General features: G+C 37.1%; 1 protein-coding gene and 1 long non-coding RNA gene across 10 annotated transcripts in view; one reads left to right on the plus strand and one right to left on the minus strand.

Annotated features, from left to right (window-relative positions):
- Positions 1 to 3,908, plus strand: part of LOC133557848 (uncharacterized) — an 83,192-nt gene extending 79,284 nt beyond the window's left edge. The window contains exons 3-4 of one of the 2 annotated variants that reach the window (XR_009807855.1): positions 2,808 to 2,993; positions 3,421 to 3,908. This is a non-coding gene — a long non-coding RNA (uncharacterized LOC133557848). Of the gene's footprint in view, positions 1 to 2,807; positions 3,326 to 3,420 lie in introns of those variants that run through there. The other variant, XR_009807854.1, reaches the window with a different exon arrangement.
- The window catches only part of ryr2a (ryanodine receptor 2a (cardiac)), a 310,189-nt gene that overhangs the window by 108,696 nt on the left and 187,882 nt on the right, over positions 1 to 13,611 (minus strand). For all 8 annotated transcript variants that reach the window (XM_061908696.1, XM_061908695.1, XM_061908691.1 and 5 more), the window contains exons 67-71: positions 12,494 to 12,554; positions 9,833 to 10,071; positions 6,634 to 6,715; positions 5,401 to 5,531; positions 4,314 to 4,441 (exon numbers count right to left, since the gene is read on the minus strand). In XM_061908696.1, the coding sequence (XP_061764680.1) occupies positions 4,314 to 4,441; positions 5,401 to 5,531; positions 6,634 to 6,715; positions 9,833 to 10,071; positions 12,494 to 12,554 (641 nt within the window). The remainder of the gene's footprint in view (positions 1 to 4,313; positions 4,442 to 5,400; positions 5,532 to 6,633; positions 6,716 to 9,832; positions 10,072 to 12,493; positions 12,555 to 13,611) is intronic.

Genomic DNA, 13,611 nt, shown 5'->3' on the forward strand with positions numbered 1-13,611 from the left:
TAGCGGCACAATAATTTCAAAAAACGCATCACAACTCGCTTTTTTCTTTAACAACATCAAAGATTACTGCTCACTGCAGTTTATGAGTCAACATTATAAAACATCAATTACTATACTATCTCTGCTGTCATCAGGACTGATAGATTGTTGTTATTATCCCACTTAGATAAAGAATGACTCATAATCCTTGCCAAAAAGGTGGGTGAAACCAAGCTCTTTTTGTGTCGTTCTCGCCATTTCTGGGTCGAAATCAGCTGTCAAAGTGTACTTACTCGTCACATTACTTTATCATCCTTCTACTATCCAGGTGAGAGGCATGATTTATGATCTACAATAAACTTTCAGCAGTACCGAGGTAAGGATCCACCACTCGATCATGTCAACATTGGCACACAGGCTTGTGATCACGGCGCCGCTATATATAGTTAATCTGTGTTAGCGTTTATCACTAATACTTGGTTAATATTCAAGTCCCGAAATGAAAATGGAGTATTGTTGCCGCTTTTTGGATAGTTATTTATTGGGTTCTAAAGGCGGAATAAAGGACCTCCCTTTGGCTCCAATGTAAGCAGGCTTTTTTAATGTTTATTTACGAGTTAGAATGCATTATAAAAAAATACACCCGTCGTCATGTCTTTCGTAATAGGATAGGATAGGATATATCTTTATTGTCATTGCACACGTACAACAAAATTTCATTATCGGCACAGTCCCGCTAAGAGCAGACATAAGTTACAGGGGGGACAAGACGAGACCGCCAACGGATCAGCCACTTACGGCGCTCCTTAAAAAAGGTGAGAAAAGCGTGACATTGGGAGAGGGGGGAGTAAAAAAAATATCAGTGTAAGGCTAGACCCTCAGTAGGGGTCCAGACTGAGACCAAGGAAAAAACCTCACATAGCATGGCACACATTAAACATGGTACGTATATCACACCAACTTGCAACAGAGGGAAGGGTGGGTTTGACGAGACACCGCTGCTGCTATATAGTGCTGCTCAGCCATCCACAACCCCAGAGGTGGTGAAAGCGGTGGTGAAGGCGTTGATCCGAGGGTGGGGGTCGTGTGTGCATATATATCCAATTAACTCGGGAGAGATGATGAAATGTTTTTATATGGACTGAGGCCGATCTCAAAGTTCCACCACAGGTGCTGTTGACAAAGAGGAAGGTCAAAAGCGTCCATCTTTGAGGAGTCCTCGGGAGAGTTTCTTCAGAACAGCCTGTTCCTGATTGTGTCAAGGCCATTTGAGGGAGTCAAATCGTAGAGTAAGAAGTTGTTTTTCTTCAAGAGGACACAATAGTGACTTATCTTCTCTGTTTGTCCATGCTGGATTTCTTCAATTCTAATTTAATTATTCCTTCTCCGCAAGCTTTTCCAAGATGGGATCAATTTTGCGATTCAACTCAGAAATCGCCACAGCCTGAGTTCCCACAGCCCGACCCAATCCTTCCATTGCGTTGAACAGCCGTTGGGCCCCTTGAGTGGCTGCCATCATCTTCCGAATTTGTCGATACACCAGAGCAATGCCCAGCCCAATTAGCAAGTGCCCCGCAATCACAGCTCCAAATAGGTAGATGTCTTCGACGTCCTCGATGGAAAGGGTTGAGAGGCACATGATCCTCCATTTATCCCAGGAATCTCTCACGTACCCCGCAGCAAGGCATGGCAGCCAAGCTCCCCGAACCTCTTTTCCTTGTCGAAAAGACTGTTTCAATTGCGTCGAGAGTCCAGCTGATCATATTCATATTTGATGTTTAGATTAGAGGACAGCGCAAAGTAAGAGGCTTTACAAAAGTTCAGACAAAGACAAGACACAGAGAGCAAGCAGGGAAGGAGGGAGCAGAGAAAATTGCGACCGCCTCCACCAGAGGCAAGACAGAATTAGTGATTCTGAACAATTGGCAAAATTCCCCAAAAAGTGTAGTTCCCGTTTAAAACAAAAAAAAGTTATACACTACTGATGTGCTGTTTTTAATTTAAGTCACAAATTTGTGTTTTAACACTTCACAATTACAGTATACCGCAAATGTACTTGATCGTTAATGGATGATGGGGGAGGAGAAGAAGATAATAGTAGCAAAGTTATTATCTCTGATGGATTCCAACCCCATGCAGGAAACAATAACAGCACTTTTAGCAATAGAATGTGTAAAAGTATCAATAAAAAAGAGAAATACAAGTAATGAACAAATAGCTAAAGAAACATGTTGCACCAAACAGATGTAAATGTGTGCCAAAGATTTAAATGAGGGGTTACACCCAACCACTACTGTGTAACTAACAAACTTGCAAACAGTTCCAGAAAATAGCCAAAAACTTTCGATAACGATAACGAGTCGAAAACAAAATGCATGTTGACTAAGACGATAAGAAAATTAATCTACTAATATAAAAGAGACAAAAAGTTGTCTTGTAGATGTGTGGGACATGTAGAGAATACATCCAATGAGAGCACTTTAACAGCGCATATATTAAACATGGGCTGGCAGTTAATTAAGGAGAGCCAATCAGATGCTTTTCTTTGTGAAATTATGAAGTTGAATGGCTCACCGCAAAAAAAATAATGTGAAGATTTCACATGTTCCACAACGTAAAATGTGAACACCTGACAATCAACACCTGACACACCTGGCATTGATGAAGGACGGCAGTATACAGACGATCGATGCTGACTCATTGACATCGGAATGTAATACCTACCACCCGTAAGCTGCACGTCTCTGAGAACCTCCTGATCTCGCTCGTTGCCTGTTTCCTTGTGCCTTTTGTTCCCCTGATCCCTGTATCTCCCGCTCTTCCCACAGCCCTCGTGTTACCACTGCTGTTTCCCTCCTGGACCTGGTTTGCCTTTCCCGATCCTTGACCCTGCTTGGACTTTCGGACTCTCTCTCTTGCCTTTGACCCTCGCTTGGACCTTGGACTTCCCCTGGCTTCTCCCTCCTCGGATTTTGGACCCTGAACATCCAACACGCACCTCAACAAACCTCACGGTATTCACATATGGTAATTCCACACATAGTCGTTCATGCAGACACATAGTAGCATACATACTCCACGTAATCATCAAGTATTTAATAAACCTGTTGAACTTGACATTCCGTTGCCGTGCCATCTCCTTCCCCAGTATAAACATAACAGACATCCACACAACTGTGTGTATTTGCTGCTTCCGGGTCTCCTCAGTTAATAAACAAATTATAATGAAGGCAAACATCGTAATTCCGTTTTACAACACACATATATACAGGTACATATAACATAACTGTTTTGCTGGAGACGTAGCAGAAAACTTAAGTAGCAGAAAACTATTGAAAAAGTGCCTTCTTCTTCATTTGGATAAAAATGTTGATTAGAGGTGTAACTTCTATACAGGTAGGCAAGTGTTTAACAGCCAACTGACCAAGCTCTTGTCCACAGCTGCCAGACCACGATTCCCATTAGGATGGCAGTATATGGGACAGGATTTTATGATGTGTCTGCATTCTGCTCCTCTGCACTACACTCACATGCCACAGATGAAGGGTCTCATTTCATCAGCCTCCACGCGGCGAGACACAGAAACTGGAAACAATTCAATGACTTTTAGGCTAATGATGAATACACGGAGACGCTCCCGGGGTGTTAAAAGGCTAGTCCCTCAGCCCGAGAAACAAAGAGGCGACAAACCTAAAAAGTGCCTGAAAGATATTTATTGGCATTGACATGCATTGCATCGAACATCATTCCTGACCATAAGACCATGCTATTTTTGTAATACACAAATGCATTGCAGGTAGTCTGAATAAAGGTGCTTTAAACTTGACTTTCAGGCTTTATCTTTTATACTTCATATTTTAGTCGACTAAATTTACTGTAATTTTAGCTGACTAAAATGTTGTGTAGTTTTGTTGACTTAAACTAAACAAATTTAGATGAAAATATTAGACTACAACTAAAATAACTTTTCTTTTAAAGACTGACTAAAAGTCCATTAAAAACTGCTGTCAAACTTAACACTGCTAACGGCATAAACATGTTAAAAATGTTACTTCAACCGAGAGCGAAAATGTTCGTAACTCAAGGAACACTCGCAATTTAAAGCATAACAAAAAGCCAATGAACAGCGCCTAAGTTAAGGTACTCGTAAGTTGAAGTACCAATGTACAATTTTCTCTTTTGAGTTTAGATTATTTTTTATACGCTTTTGTGTTCTGCTCCTGTCCACTTTGCTGCTGTAAAACCTGAATTCCACCATTGAGGGTCAGTGTGTTTCCAAATTATGATATATTTGGGTGGAGCCAGGTTCATAAACAAGTGATTTGATAGCATACCTCCATGACATGCGGCATTTGAGTGTATTTCATGCCAGACTCTGCCACCTCCATGATTTCCTCCAGAGACTTCTCCAAATTTGGAATCATTGGACAAACATCTACAACCTGCGCTGGAAGACCAAGAGCTGAAATAGAGGAGGAAAATCAAAGACTATTTGAATAATAATGTAATATTGAGTATTTTGTCATATCATGGTTAGTTTTGTGTCACCGCCGTTGTTTATTTTAATGTCTATGCAGGTGAAAATGTCTGTTTTTACTGCAAAACAAAGCTACCTACAGGTACAAACAAATATATCTTAAACCTTGAGGCTTAGTGGGAATCAATTTGTGATCTTCTGTTTGGTATATCTAAATATCTAGATTTTGAATATAATCACCCATTATTTATCAGGAGACAAAAGAGCAGTATATACATTTTTTTTACCGCTGTTTGAACTTCATCTACCTGGGAGACAAAGTGCTAAAAGAGACACATATTTTTGTCAATTGTCAACAGGTTTTGAAAGCACAGTTCTGCCCCCATTAGCTCCACCTACGACATTTATATTTAGTTCAATTTTACGTAATATCAGTTTTTGTAGAACTTAATTTTCCGAGTTTGAAAACAAACATCTGCGATGAGGTGGCGACTTGTCCAGGGTGTACGCCACCTTCTGCCCGATTGTAGCTGAGATAGGCGCCAGCGCCCCCCGCGACCCCATAAGGGAATAAGCGGTAGAAATGGATGGATGGATGGCATTTGGTTGTGACTTATGTTTCTGTATACACAAGACACCAACCCTACAGATGGCTCAGCGTTATATTGTGGCATAATAGTAATATTACACATAATGAACAGTCGGAAATTATACTTGTACACAGGAAAATGGTTTCATTATTCAAAACCTTATATTATGTCATTAAATGTTTTTGATTATACTACTATTGCTGCAAAAAACTGATTTTTGCTTGTGAATGCAATTATTCAGAATAGCCATTTATCGTTCTGGGCCACTGTGTAAATAATGACTGTAATATACAATACAATTGGGGGTTTTAAATTCCATGCAGCTACAGACAAATAAGGCACATTAATCCTTACCTGTTCTGTCTTTTGGTCTTTTGTTGTTGTAGATTGAGACATTGTTGAACTTGGTGATGTGAGGTTCAAGGAAGGCAACCGGGAAGGCTGTTGTAAAAAAAGCCAAACACTTTCCTAATGCCGGGCGATGCCTGGAGACAGAATCAAATATCATGAAAAAAAAAAATCACATGCATGTTCCAAAAATAAGTGCAAAACTTCAACAATTTCCAAAAAAACATGTGTTGCTATTACTTCAGACAATAACAATAGTCGAACAATTATCACATGGGTCAATTTTGGTTATGTACCTAACTATGGATTTAAGGATCCTGGATGACTTGAGTGCTTATTACACAAAATCCTCACAACAAGAACAACTGAGCTGGTGATTTTACTATCACAGAGTTTTTCAAAGCTGTTTTGTTAGCGCAAATACTCAATCTGCCCATGTGCAAGATAGATCATCCAGAATTCATAAAGCCATAGTTACACATTTATTTTATTAAGTGTGTCATTGCTCCTACAGTCCGGACATATAGCTAAAAAACTGGACGTTTTGGGTATGTCCGACCTAAAAGGGCCCTTATATGCAAAAACAACTTTTCTTACCAATTGGTACCTACTGATGTGTATTTGGGATCTGCATAAGTCCCGAAAATTTGAAATAAAACCATTGCGGAGATAATCACAAAAAACATCCTGCCTTCCTTCATTCTTCCAACAAACGAGCCGTTTGGAATTTTCTCCTTTTATGACGCTTTTGCCATGTGCAACGTCAGCGGATAATCCATACATGGTCGGAATGTAACCAGAGAGCCTTGCGCACATCTGCCATTGTAGTCCACCGATATGTTCAATAAGTTCCTTTTTTTTCTGGCTCGTAAATGCACATGCATCCTCCGCTGTTACCATTTTTAATACAAAGTAGCGTGTGGTTTTAACTTATATCTGTCAGTACACTCACTGTGGAAGCGCTAAAAACTACAACAAAATGGGCCGGGAGAAGACTTAGTTGAAGTGGAGGCACATAAATAAGACCGCACACAAAACAGCAAGTCCTGAAAAGACGGTCAGAAAGCGGCTTGAAAATGTTCTATAAATCATCATCTATTCAAAACTGTGGTCAAAGAACGACGATTACATGTTATGTAAACCACAAGTGTTTTAAATGTAGAAAACAAAATAAAAATATGAACGCTTTAAGACTACTTTTACAAGTTAAACAACCATGATACAGGTATATTTACGCACTTTTCCACATAGATACTTTCATTGGTTCCTAGAAAGTAGAGGCTTCGCAGGATTCTGTAGCAGGAAACTTGGACATCATCCACTGAGAAAGAGAACCAGAAACCCTTAATTAGATGATTGGGCATTGCCATTGCTTGTTTTTTTTTGTCAAAATATTTTTAGAGATATAAATTGCATTTGAAAATGTGGGCATTAAATGGTTGATTTCCAGACCTGGACTGGCACAAACAAACAAAAAAAAGATTGACAATTTACACAACATTTTGGGTTATGTAAGAACTGAACAAAAATATCAACACACCACTTTTGTTTTTGCTCCCATTTTTCATGAGTTGGACACAAAAATCTAAAACCTTTAATACAGGGGCCACCAACCTTTTTGAAACCAAGAGCTACTTCTTGGGTACTGATTAATGCGAAGGGCTACCAGTTTGATACACACTTGAATAAATTGCCAGAAATATCCAATTTGCTCAATTTACCTTTAATAAATAAATCTATATATATTAAAAAAATGGGTATTTCTGTCCGTCATTCCGTCGTACATTTTTTTTTCCTCTTACGGAAGGTTATTTGTAGAAAATAAATGATGAAAAAAAAACAATTAAATGGTTTAAAAGAGGAGAAAACACGAAAAAAAAGAAAATTACATTTTGAAACGTAGTTTATCTTCAATTTTGACTCATTAAAATTCAAAATTCAGCCGAAAAAAAGAAGAGAAAAACTAGCTAATTCGAATCTTTTTGAAAAAATTAAAAAAAACTATTTATGGAACATCATTAGTAATTTTTCCTGATTAAGATTAATTTTAGAATTTTGATGACATGTTTTAAATAGGTTAAAATCCAATCCGTACTTTGTTAGACTATATAACAAATTGGACCAAGCTATATTTCTAACAAAGACAAATCATTATTTCTTCTAGATTTTCCAGAACAAAAATTTTAAAAGAAATTCAAAAGACTTTCTAGATTTGCCAGAATAATTTTTTTAAATTTTAATCATAAGTTTGAAGAAATATTTCACAAATATTATTCGTCGAAAAAACAGAAGCTAAAATGAAGAATTAAATTAAAATGTATTTATTATTCTTTACAATAAAAAAAAAAATACTTGAACGTTGATTTAAATTGTCAGGAAAGAAGAGGAAGGAATTTAAAAGGTAAAAAGGTATATGTGTTTAAAAATCCTAAAATCATTTTTAAGGTTGTATTTTTTTCTCTAAAATTGTCTTTCTGAAAGTTATAAGAAGCAAAGTAAAAAAATAAATGAATTTATTTAAACAAGTGAAGACCAAGTCTTTAAAATATTTTCTTGGATTTTCAAATTCTATTTGAGTTTTGTCTCTCTTAGAATTATAAATGTTGAGCAAAGCGAGACCAGCTTGCTAGTAAATAAATAAAATTTAAAAAATAGAGGCAGCTCACTGGTAAGTGCTGCTATTTGAGCTATTTTTTGAACAGGCCAGCGGGCGACTCATCTGGTCCTTACGGGCTACCTGGTGCCCGCGGGCACCGTGTTGGTGACCCCTGCTTTAATATATACACAAAATACACATTCCTCTCAAATATTGTTGTGAAGTGAAGTGAATTATATTTATATAGCGCTTTTCTCTAGTGACTCAAAGAGTTTTTCATAGTGAAACCTAATATCTAAGTTACATTCAAACCAGTGTGGGTGGCACTGGGAGCAGATGGGTAGTGTCTTGCCCAAGGACACAACGGCAGTAACTAGAATGGCGGAAGTAGAAATCGAACCTGGAACCCTCAAGTTGCTGGCACGGCCACTCTACCAACCAAGCTATGCCGCCTCATACATATATATATATATATATATATATATATATATATATATATATATATATATATATATATATATATATATATATATAACTGTTTTTTATTCATTATTAATATCAAATTGTCAGCTGTTTGTTCACAAATCTGTCTAAATTTGTGTTAGTGAGCACTTATTTTTGGCAAAATAATCCATCTCACCTGACAGGTGTGACATATCAAGATGCTGATTAAACAGAATGATTAATGCACACGTGTACCTTAGGCTGCCCACAATAAAATGTTCATGTTTATAACTCTGTCACAGCAGTTAATGGACACTGTATTGTGAAAATAAAAGCAACATCAAATAATTTACTCCTGCGCTTTATACTCTTAGTGTTGGGACAAGTGCATCTGTTTCCCATATTGTCCACACCTGTCTCCATCCAAACACAACAGTGCACTCTTAAACGCATGACGTTAAACTAAGCCGTTGGCTCCATTTACTTTAAATCTCCGGAGCAAAGTCTGTGTAGCTTGTCCGCCATGATTATCAAGCCAAACGACGCTAATGTGCATGCGCTTGACTTCATGTTGCCTAAAATGCATTAATAAATGACAAAAACAATGTGAGGAAATCGCAAATTATGATTATACTGGTCATCGTTACATCCCAAGTGTTTTGCATATCACCCATCACCCACAATAAGGGATTTATATATGTGTAATTTAAAACAATGTATAGTGCTTGAACATGTTTTATAATGTCCACAAAATTCAATCAGCAGGAGGTGTGTTATGTGCAACAGTGTGTTGACTTTATTTGTTGGTTATAGTTAACTTATACCATGGGTGGGAAAAGTTGTTTGGGTTGGGTGATATAATTGATGCTGTGCTAAAGAACTTTCCAAATGACAATCATGGTTATTGACCACCCAATCTGCTTTCGCGCACTTAAATGCGACAGGTTTGCACTGATTCAAGGTTTGGGCATAAAAACACTTCGAGGGGCAGTCTTCTTGTTAAACTTGTTTGGACACCCGAGTCATAAATTACTTAATTATTTATTTAGGATAACTTATTTACTTTTTGTTTGTGTATTTAATAATTACTTATGTTTCTATTTATTTATCAATTTACAAATGTTTTCGCTGTTGTGTAACAAATTGAATACAAATGTGTTAAAAACCGCTATGATACGAAAAGGGGTAAGATTAAATAAGCTCTGCTTCGTCCTACTTCTTTTCGTACATTTTGAAATGAGAAACTGGAAATATGTGCTGTATCATATTGTAGTTGTGTACAGGTTCGAAATAAACTAACACCATAACGATTACCATAAGCAAGTAAAAACTAGCCAGTTAAACTCAGTTAAACATCATATTAGTCAACAAAAGGTTTAGTAATATGTAAATACGCACCTATCAAATCTTCTCCAAAAGTGTTCTGGCCAATGTGTTCAAATAAAGAAGACAGGATGGGAAGCAGGCCAAAAGTGGTATAGTTGATGATCTGAGTGGCACCTCTTGGCTGCTCTCTACTGTGAGTAAATTGGCCAAGCTTCAGGTTCTCTTGGGTCTTTTCCAGATCCTCTGCTGCACTGGCAAAGTATGACCGCAATGCTGCCTTGACCGACTCCAATCCTGTCTTCATCACTGTCCTGATAAAAGAGGAGTTTGTTGTTACTATTGTTGTTTTTATTTTTTATTTATTTACTACTTGTAGCCTTTTAGTAGGATAGAAAATGGTTTTCATTCCTAATAGATTAAATAATTCAAGGGAACAATATGTTATAAATCCCACATAAGTATAAAAAAATTATGAAAGGCATACTTTAATATTATTAGCATTTTCTGTATTTATGGCAGGTATGTTCAGTTTAAATAGCTTCTAAATACATAATGTGGATCAAACTATAACCAAACTAAAGGTGAAATTACAGCTTCAGACCCATAGCAAATTTAAAGGGGAACTGCATTTTTGGGGGAATTTTTTTTTCAATCGCAATCTTTATGTAAGATAAGAACACATGTTTTTTAATGCATTCTAACTTGTGAATACATGCAAACAAATGTCTGTTTACAATGGATCATCAATGTTTTATATACACACTGTAAGTATAAATAGAATGCAGCAACAGGCACATTCATAATAACATGTCATATTTACATATTGTGTTAATTTAAAGTATACAGTGTTGCATTAATTACACAAATGCTTCACTACGTTTTATTTTTCTTTTGACAACTATGATTAGAACTCACTGCAGACATCATGAGAGCCAGTAAACATAATAAAACATCACTTACTGTACAAGGTCTGCTTAAGATGTCGACTGATAGGATGTTCATATATTTCCATTAAGATGAAGAATAACTCAATACTCGCATAAAAAAGCGGATGGAACCAAGAGTATTTTTGTGTCTTTGTCAACAATTCAAGTGTACACTGGATGCCAAAGTTGACCAACTTGTCGGATTATGTCCTCCTCCTTTGACTATCAAGGTGAGAGGCATAATGTATGATCTAGAATAAACTTTTATCAATGCCAAGCCGAGAAAGCAGCTCACCAGCTCATGACGTCAATACGGAAACTACAAGCCAGTTAGTTCTCTTTGACAATGCGTCGCTGAAAATTGTTTGTCTGCAATAGCGCTTATAATGACAATGTCACTAATACTAATATTCAAGTCACAAAATGTGAAAGAGTATTGTTGACGCTTTTTGGATTGTTAGTTAGAGGGCTTTATGGGCGGATTAGAGAACCTCCCATTAGAGACTCCATTGTAGGCAGACTTTTAAGAATGCTTATTTATTAGTTACAATGCATTACAAATATATATCTGTTGTCTTGTCTTTCATTATGAGTGTGAACAATAGGCAACATTCCCCCAAAAAGTACAGTTCATCTTTTACAATGAAATATTCCACTGAGATTTTTTTTTAAATGGTCACTGAACATTTTTTACAAAGGAATGATTTCGTGGTCACTTTTCCTAATATATATTTAATGCACAAATTCGCACCAAAATAAAATGAAGCACATTGTTAAAAAAAATAAAAGAACTAAATGTATATAGGCCACAGTGGTTACCCATTTATTCACGATTCAGCATTCAATCACTGCAAATTCGCAAACATTTAAAAAGTAACTTATTATTTTGTACTTTTTCTCATAAAATACTGGGGTTAGGCTGTTTTTTCCCCCACAGAACACAGATCCAACTGTGCCTTATTTATATTCATCCCACCAATTGGGACTGTTAACAGGTTTTCTTGTTGACAGAATTTGTATCAAAGACTTCAAAGAAGAATGATGATTAATGCCTAATGTACTTTATTTGTGTTTTGGAATATTTCTTTTACTAAAGGTGAGTGATGTCAGTGCGTGTGTGTAAGCTGAATGAATGATAGAGAGTGCAAACATTTAGCTGGAGGGTGTGTACTGTATGTGTGTGCATGTGTGGGCATACATTGTCTACAAAAGTGTGTTCTCGTGAATGTGAGTGTCTACATGTGCTTGGAGCAACGCTGAATAAGAGAGCAAGGTCAAGTGATGGGTTATGTGTATTTTAACTATAACTGCACTGTTTTAAAATATGTGAACGGCAATTAAAGAGAGACGGGGAAGGTTTTGGAGCTAAGTCTAGTCTAATAAGTACAAGTCTCTTTTTGGTAAATGTTGATTGGAAGAAAATGTAAACTTTAAGCTACCAAGAAGTATTGGAAGGGAGGGGAAGTGAGCCGCAAGTCAAAAAACAACATTTGTATGGGTGGCTCAATTACTTGCCGTTTTTTTCGCCATTCATAACCCATGGACAAAAACATATGTTCAAATAATTCTCTATGACATTTTGGCATGAGAACAGCATTGCTATCTCGATTGAACACACATGCCATTTAGAGATATCTAAACTGCACACTGATGGATAGAGGGACACTATACTTGTCCAGGGTGTATCCCGCTTTCCGCCCGAATGCAGCTGAGATGAGCTCCAGCACCCCCCGTGACCCCAAAAGAGAAAAACGGTAGAAAATGGATGGATGGATGCACTCTAACATCCCAAATGTATGTACCTTACCTGGCATCCAGACTCTGCCCTAGGATTTGCAAACAGTTGACAATGGATGTGGCGTTGTTACCTGTAAATGGAAACAAGATCGCCTGATTTAAAAAAACAAAAAACAAACCTACTTATTTTAAGATTATGGATTTGCGTGTGAACTCAAGTCACCAAGCACAACTCATCACATTCCTTATATATTTAGATACATTCAAAGAAAAAAGATGTTCTGGTTGAAGAAAACTACACAATTTGAAAAAGTTATCCATAACCATCCAAATTCGCTAATATGAATTCAAGTTATAACTTATTTGAACATCTCTTTACTTTGAGGCGTATCACAAATCGTTGTAATGTGCTGAGGACTAAGGAAGGCTGGCTGAATAAAATAACTATGACCAATACAGGTGATATGTGTATATTTTCAAACTAACCGATAATTATGGGGCTGATATGATGTCACAGTGAAAAAATTTAAGAATAGCTATAATTGTATCCAATGAGGCGGGATTACCCCTACTGTGCTGTTGGTGGTTTGGGTTAATCAAATAAAGTGCTCTTTTTCTCCAATGCGCTGTGCTTTCATAAACTTCCTTTGAGTTCATTAGAACAAACATGGTGTCGATTGTGTAGACTTCTTCACTGTTTTAGAGGAAAAATGTAGCTGAGATAGGCGCCAGCGCCCCCCGCGACCCCAAAAAAGGGAATAAGCGGTAGAAAATGGATGGATGGATGTTCCGAATGCTCTTTGCGCCAAATGCCCAAAAATTCCACAAAAAGGGAAAAAAACTTTCAGCTTTAACATATCAAGCCTTATTAACATATCAATCCTTATTAACCCCCTGAAATGCCAGCATCGCTACATTTTTGTTTTGAAACCCTATAAAGACATCTACGGCGCTAAAGAAAAAAAGTCCTGGGTTTTGTTGCTATTGCTGCAGCGTTTTCAAAGTGTAATACGTTTGCCAGAGGTGACCCAAGGGCTATGATTTCATCATGAAATCTTTCTTCTTTACTATGGTTGAAGATAATGGCTTTTGCCAGAATACATCTACTGATGCACGGATATAGTTTGAGAAATCCACCTTTGGTTGAGTCTTCCTCACCTCCAGGTGTGCACAAATTACAGTTATACA

Source organism: Nerophis ophidion, linkage group LG08 (assembly GCF_033978795.1).
Source record: "Nerophis ophidion isolate RoL-2023_Sa linkage group LG08, RoL_Noph_v1.0, whole genome shotgun sequence".
NCBI classification, from domain to species: Eukaryota; Metazoa; Chordata; class Actinopteri; order Syngnathiformes; family Syngnathidae; genus Nerophis; species Nerophis ophidion.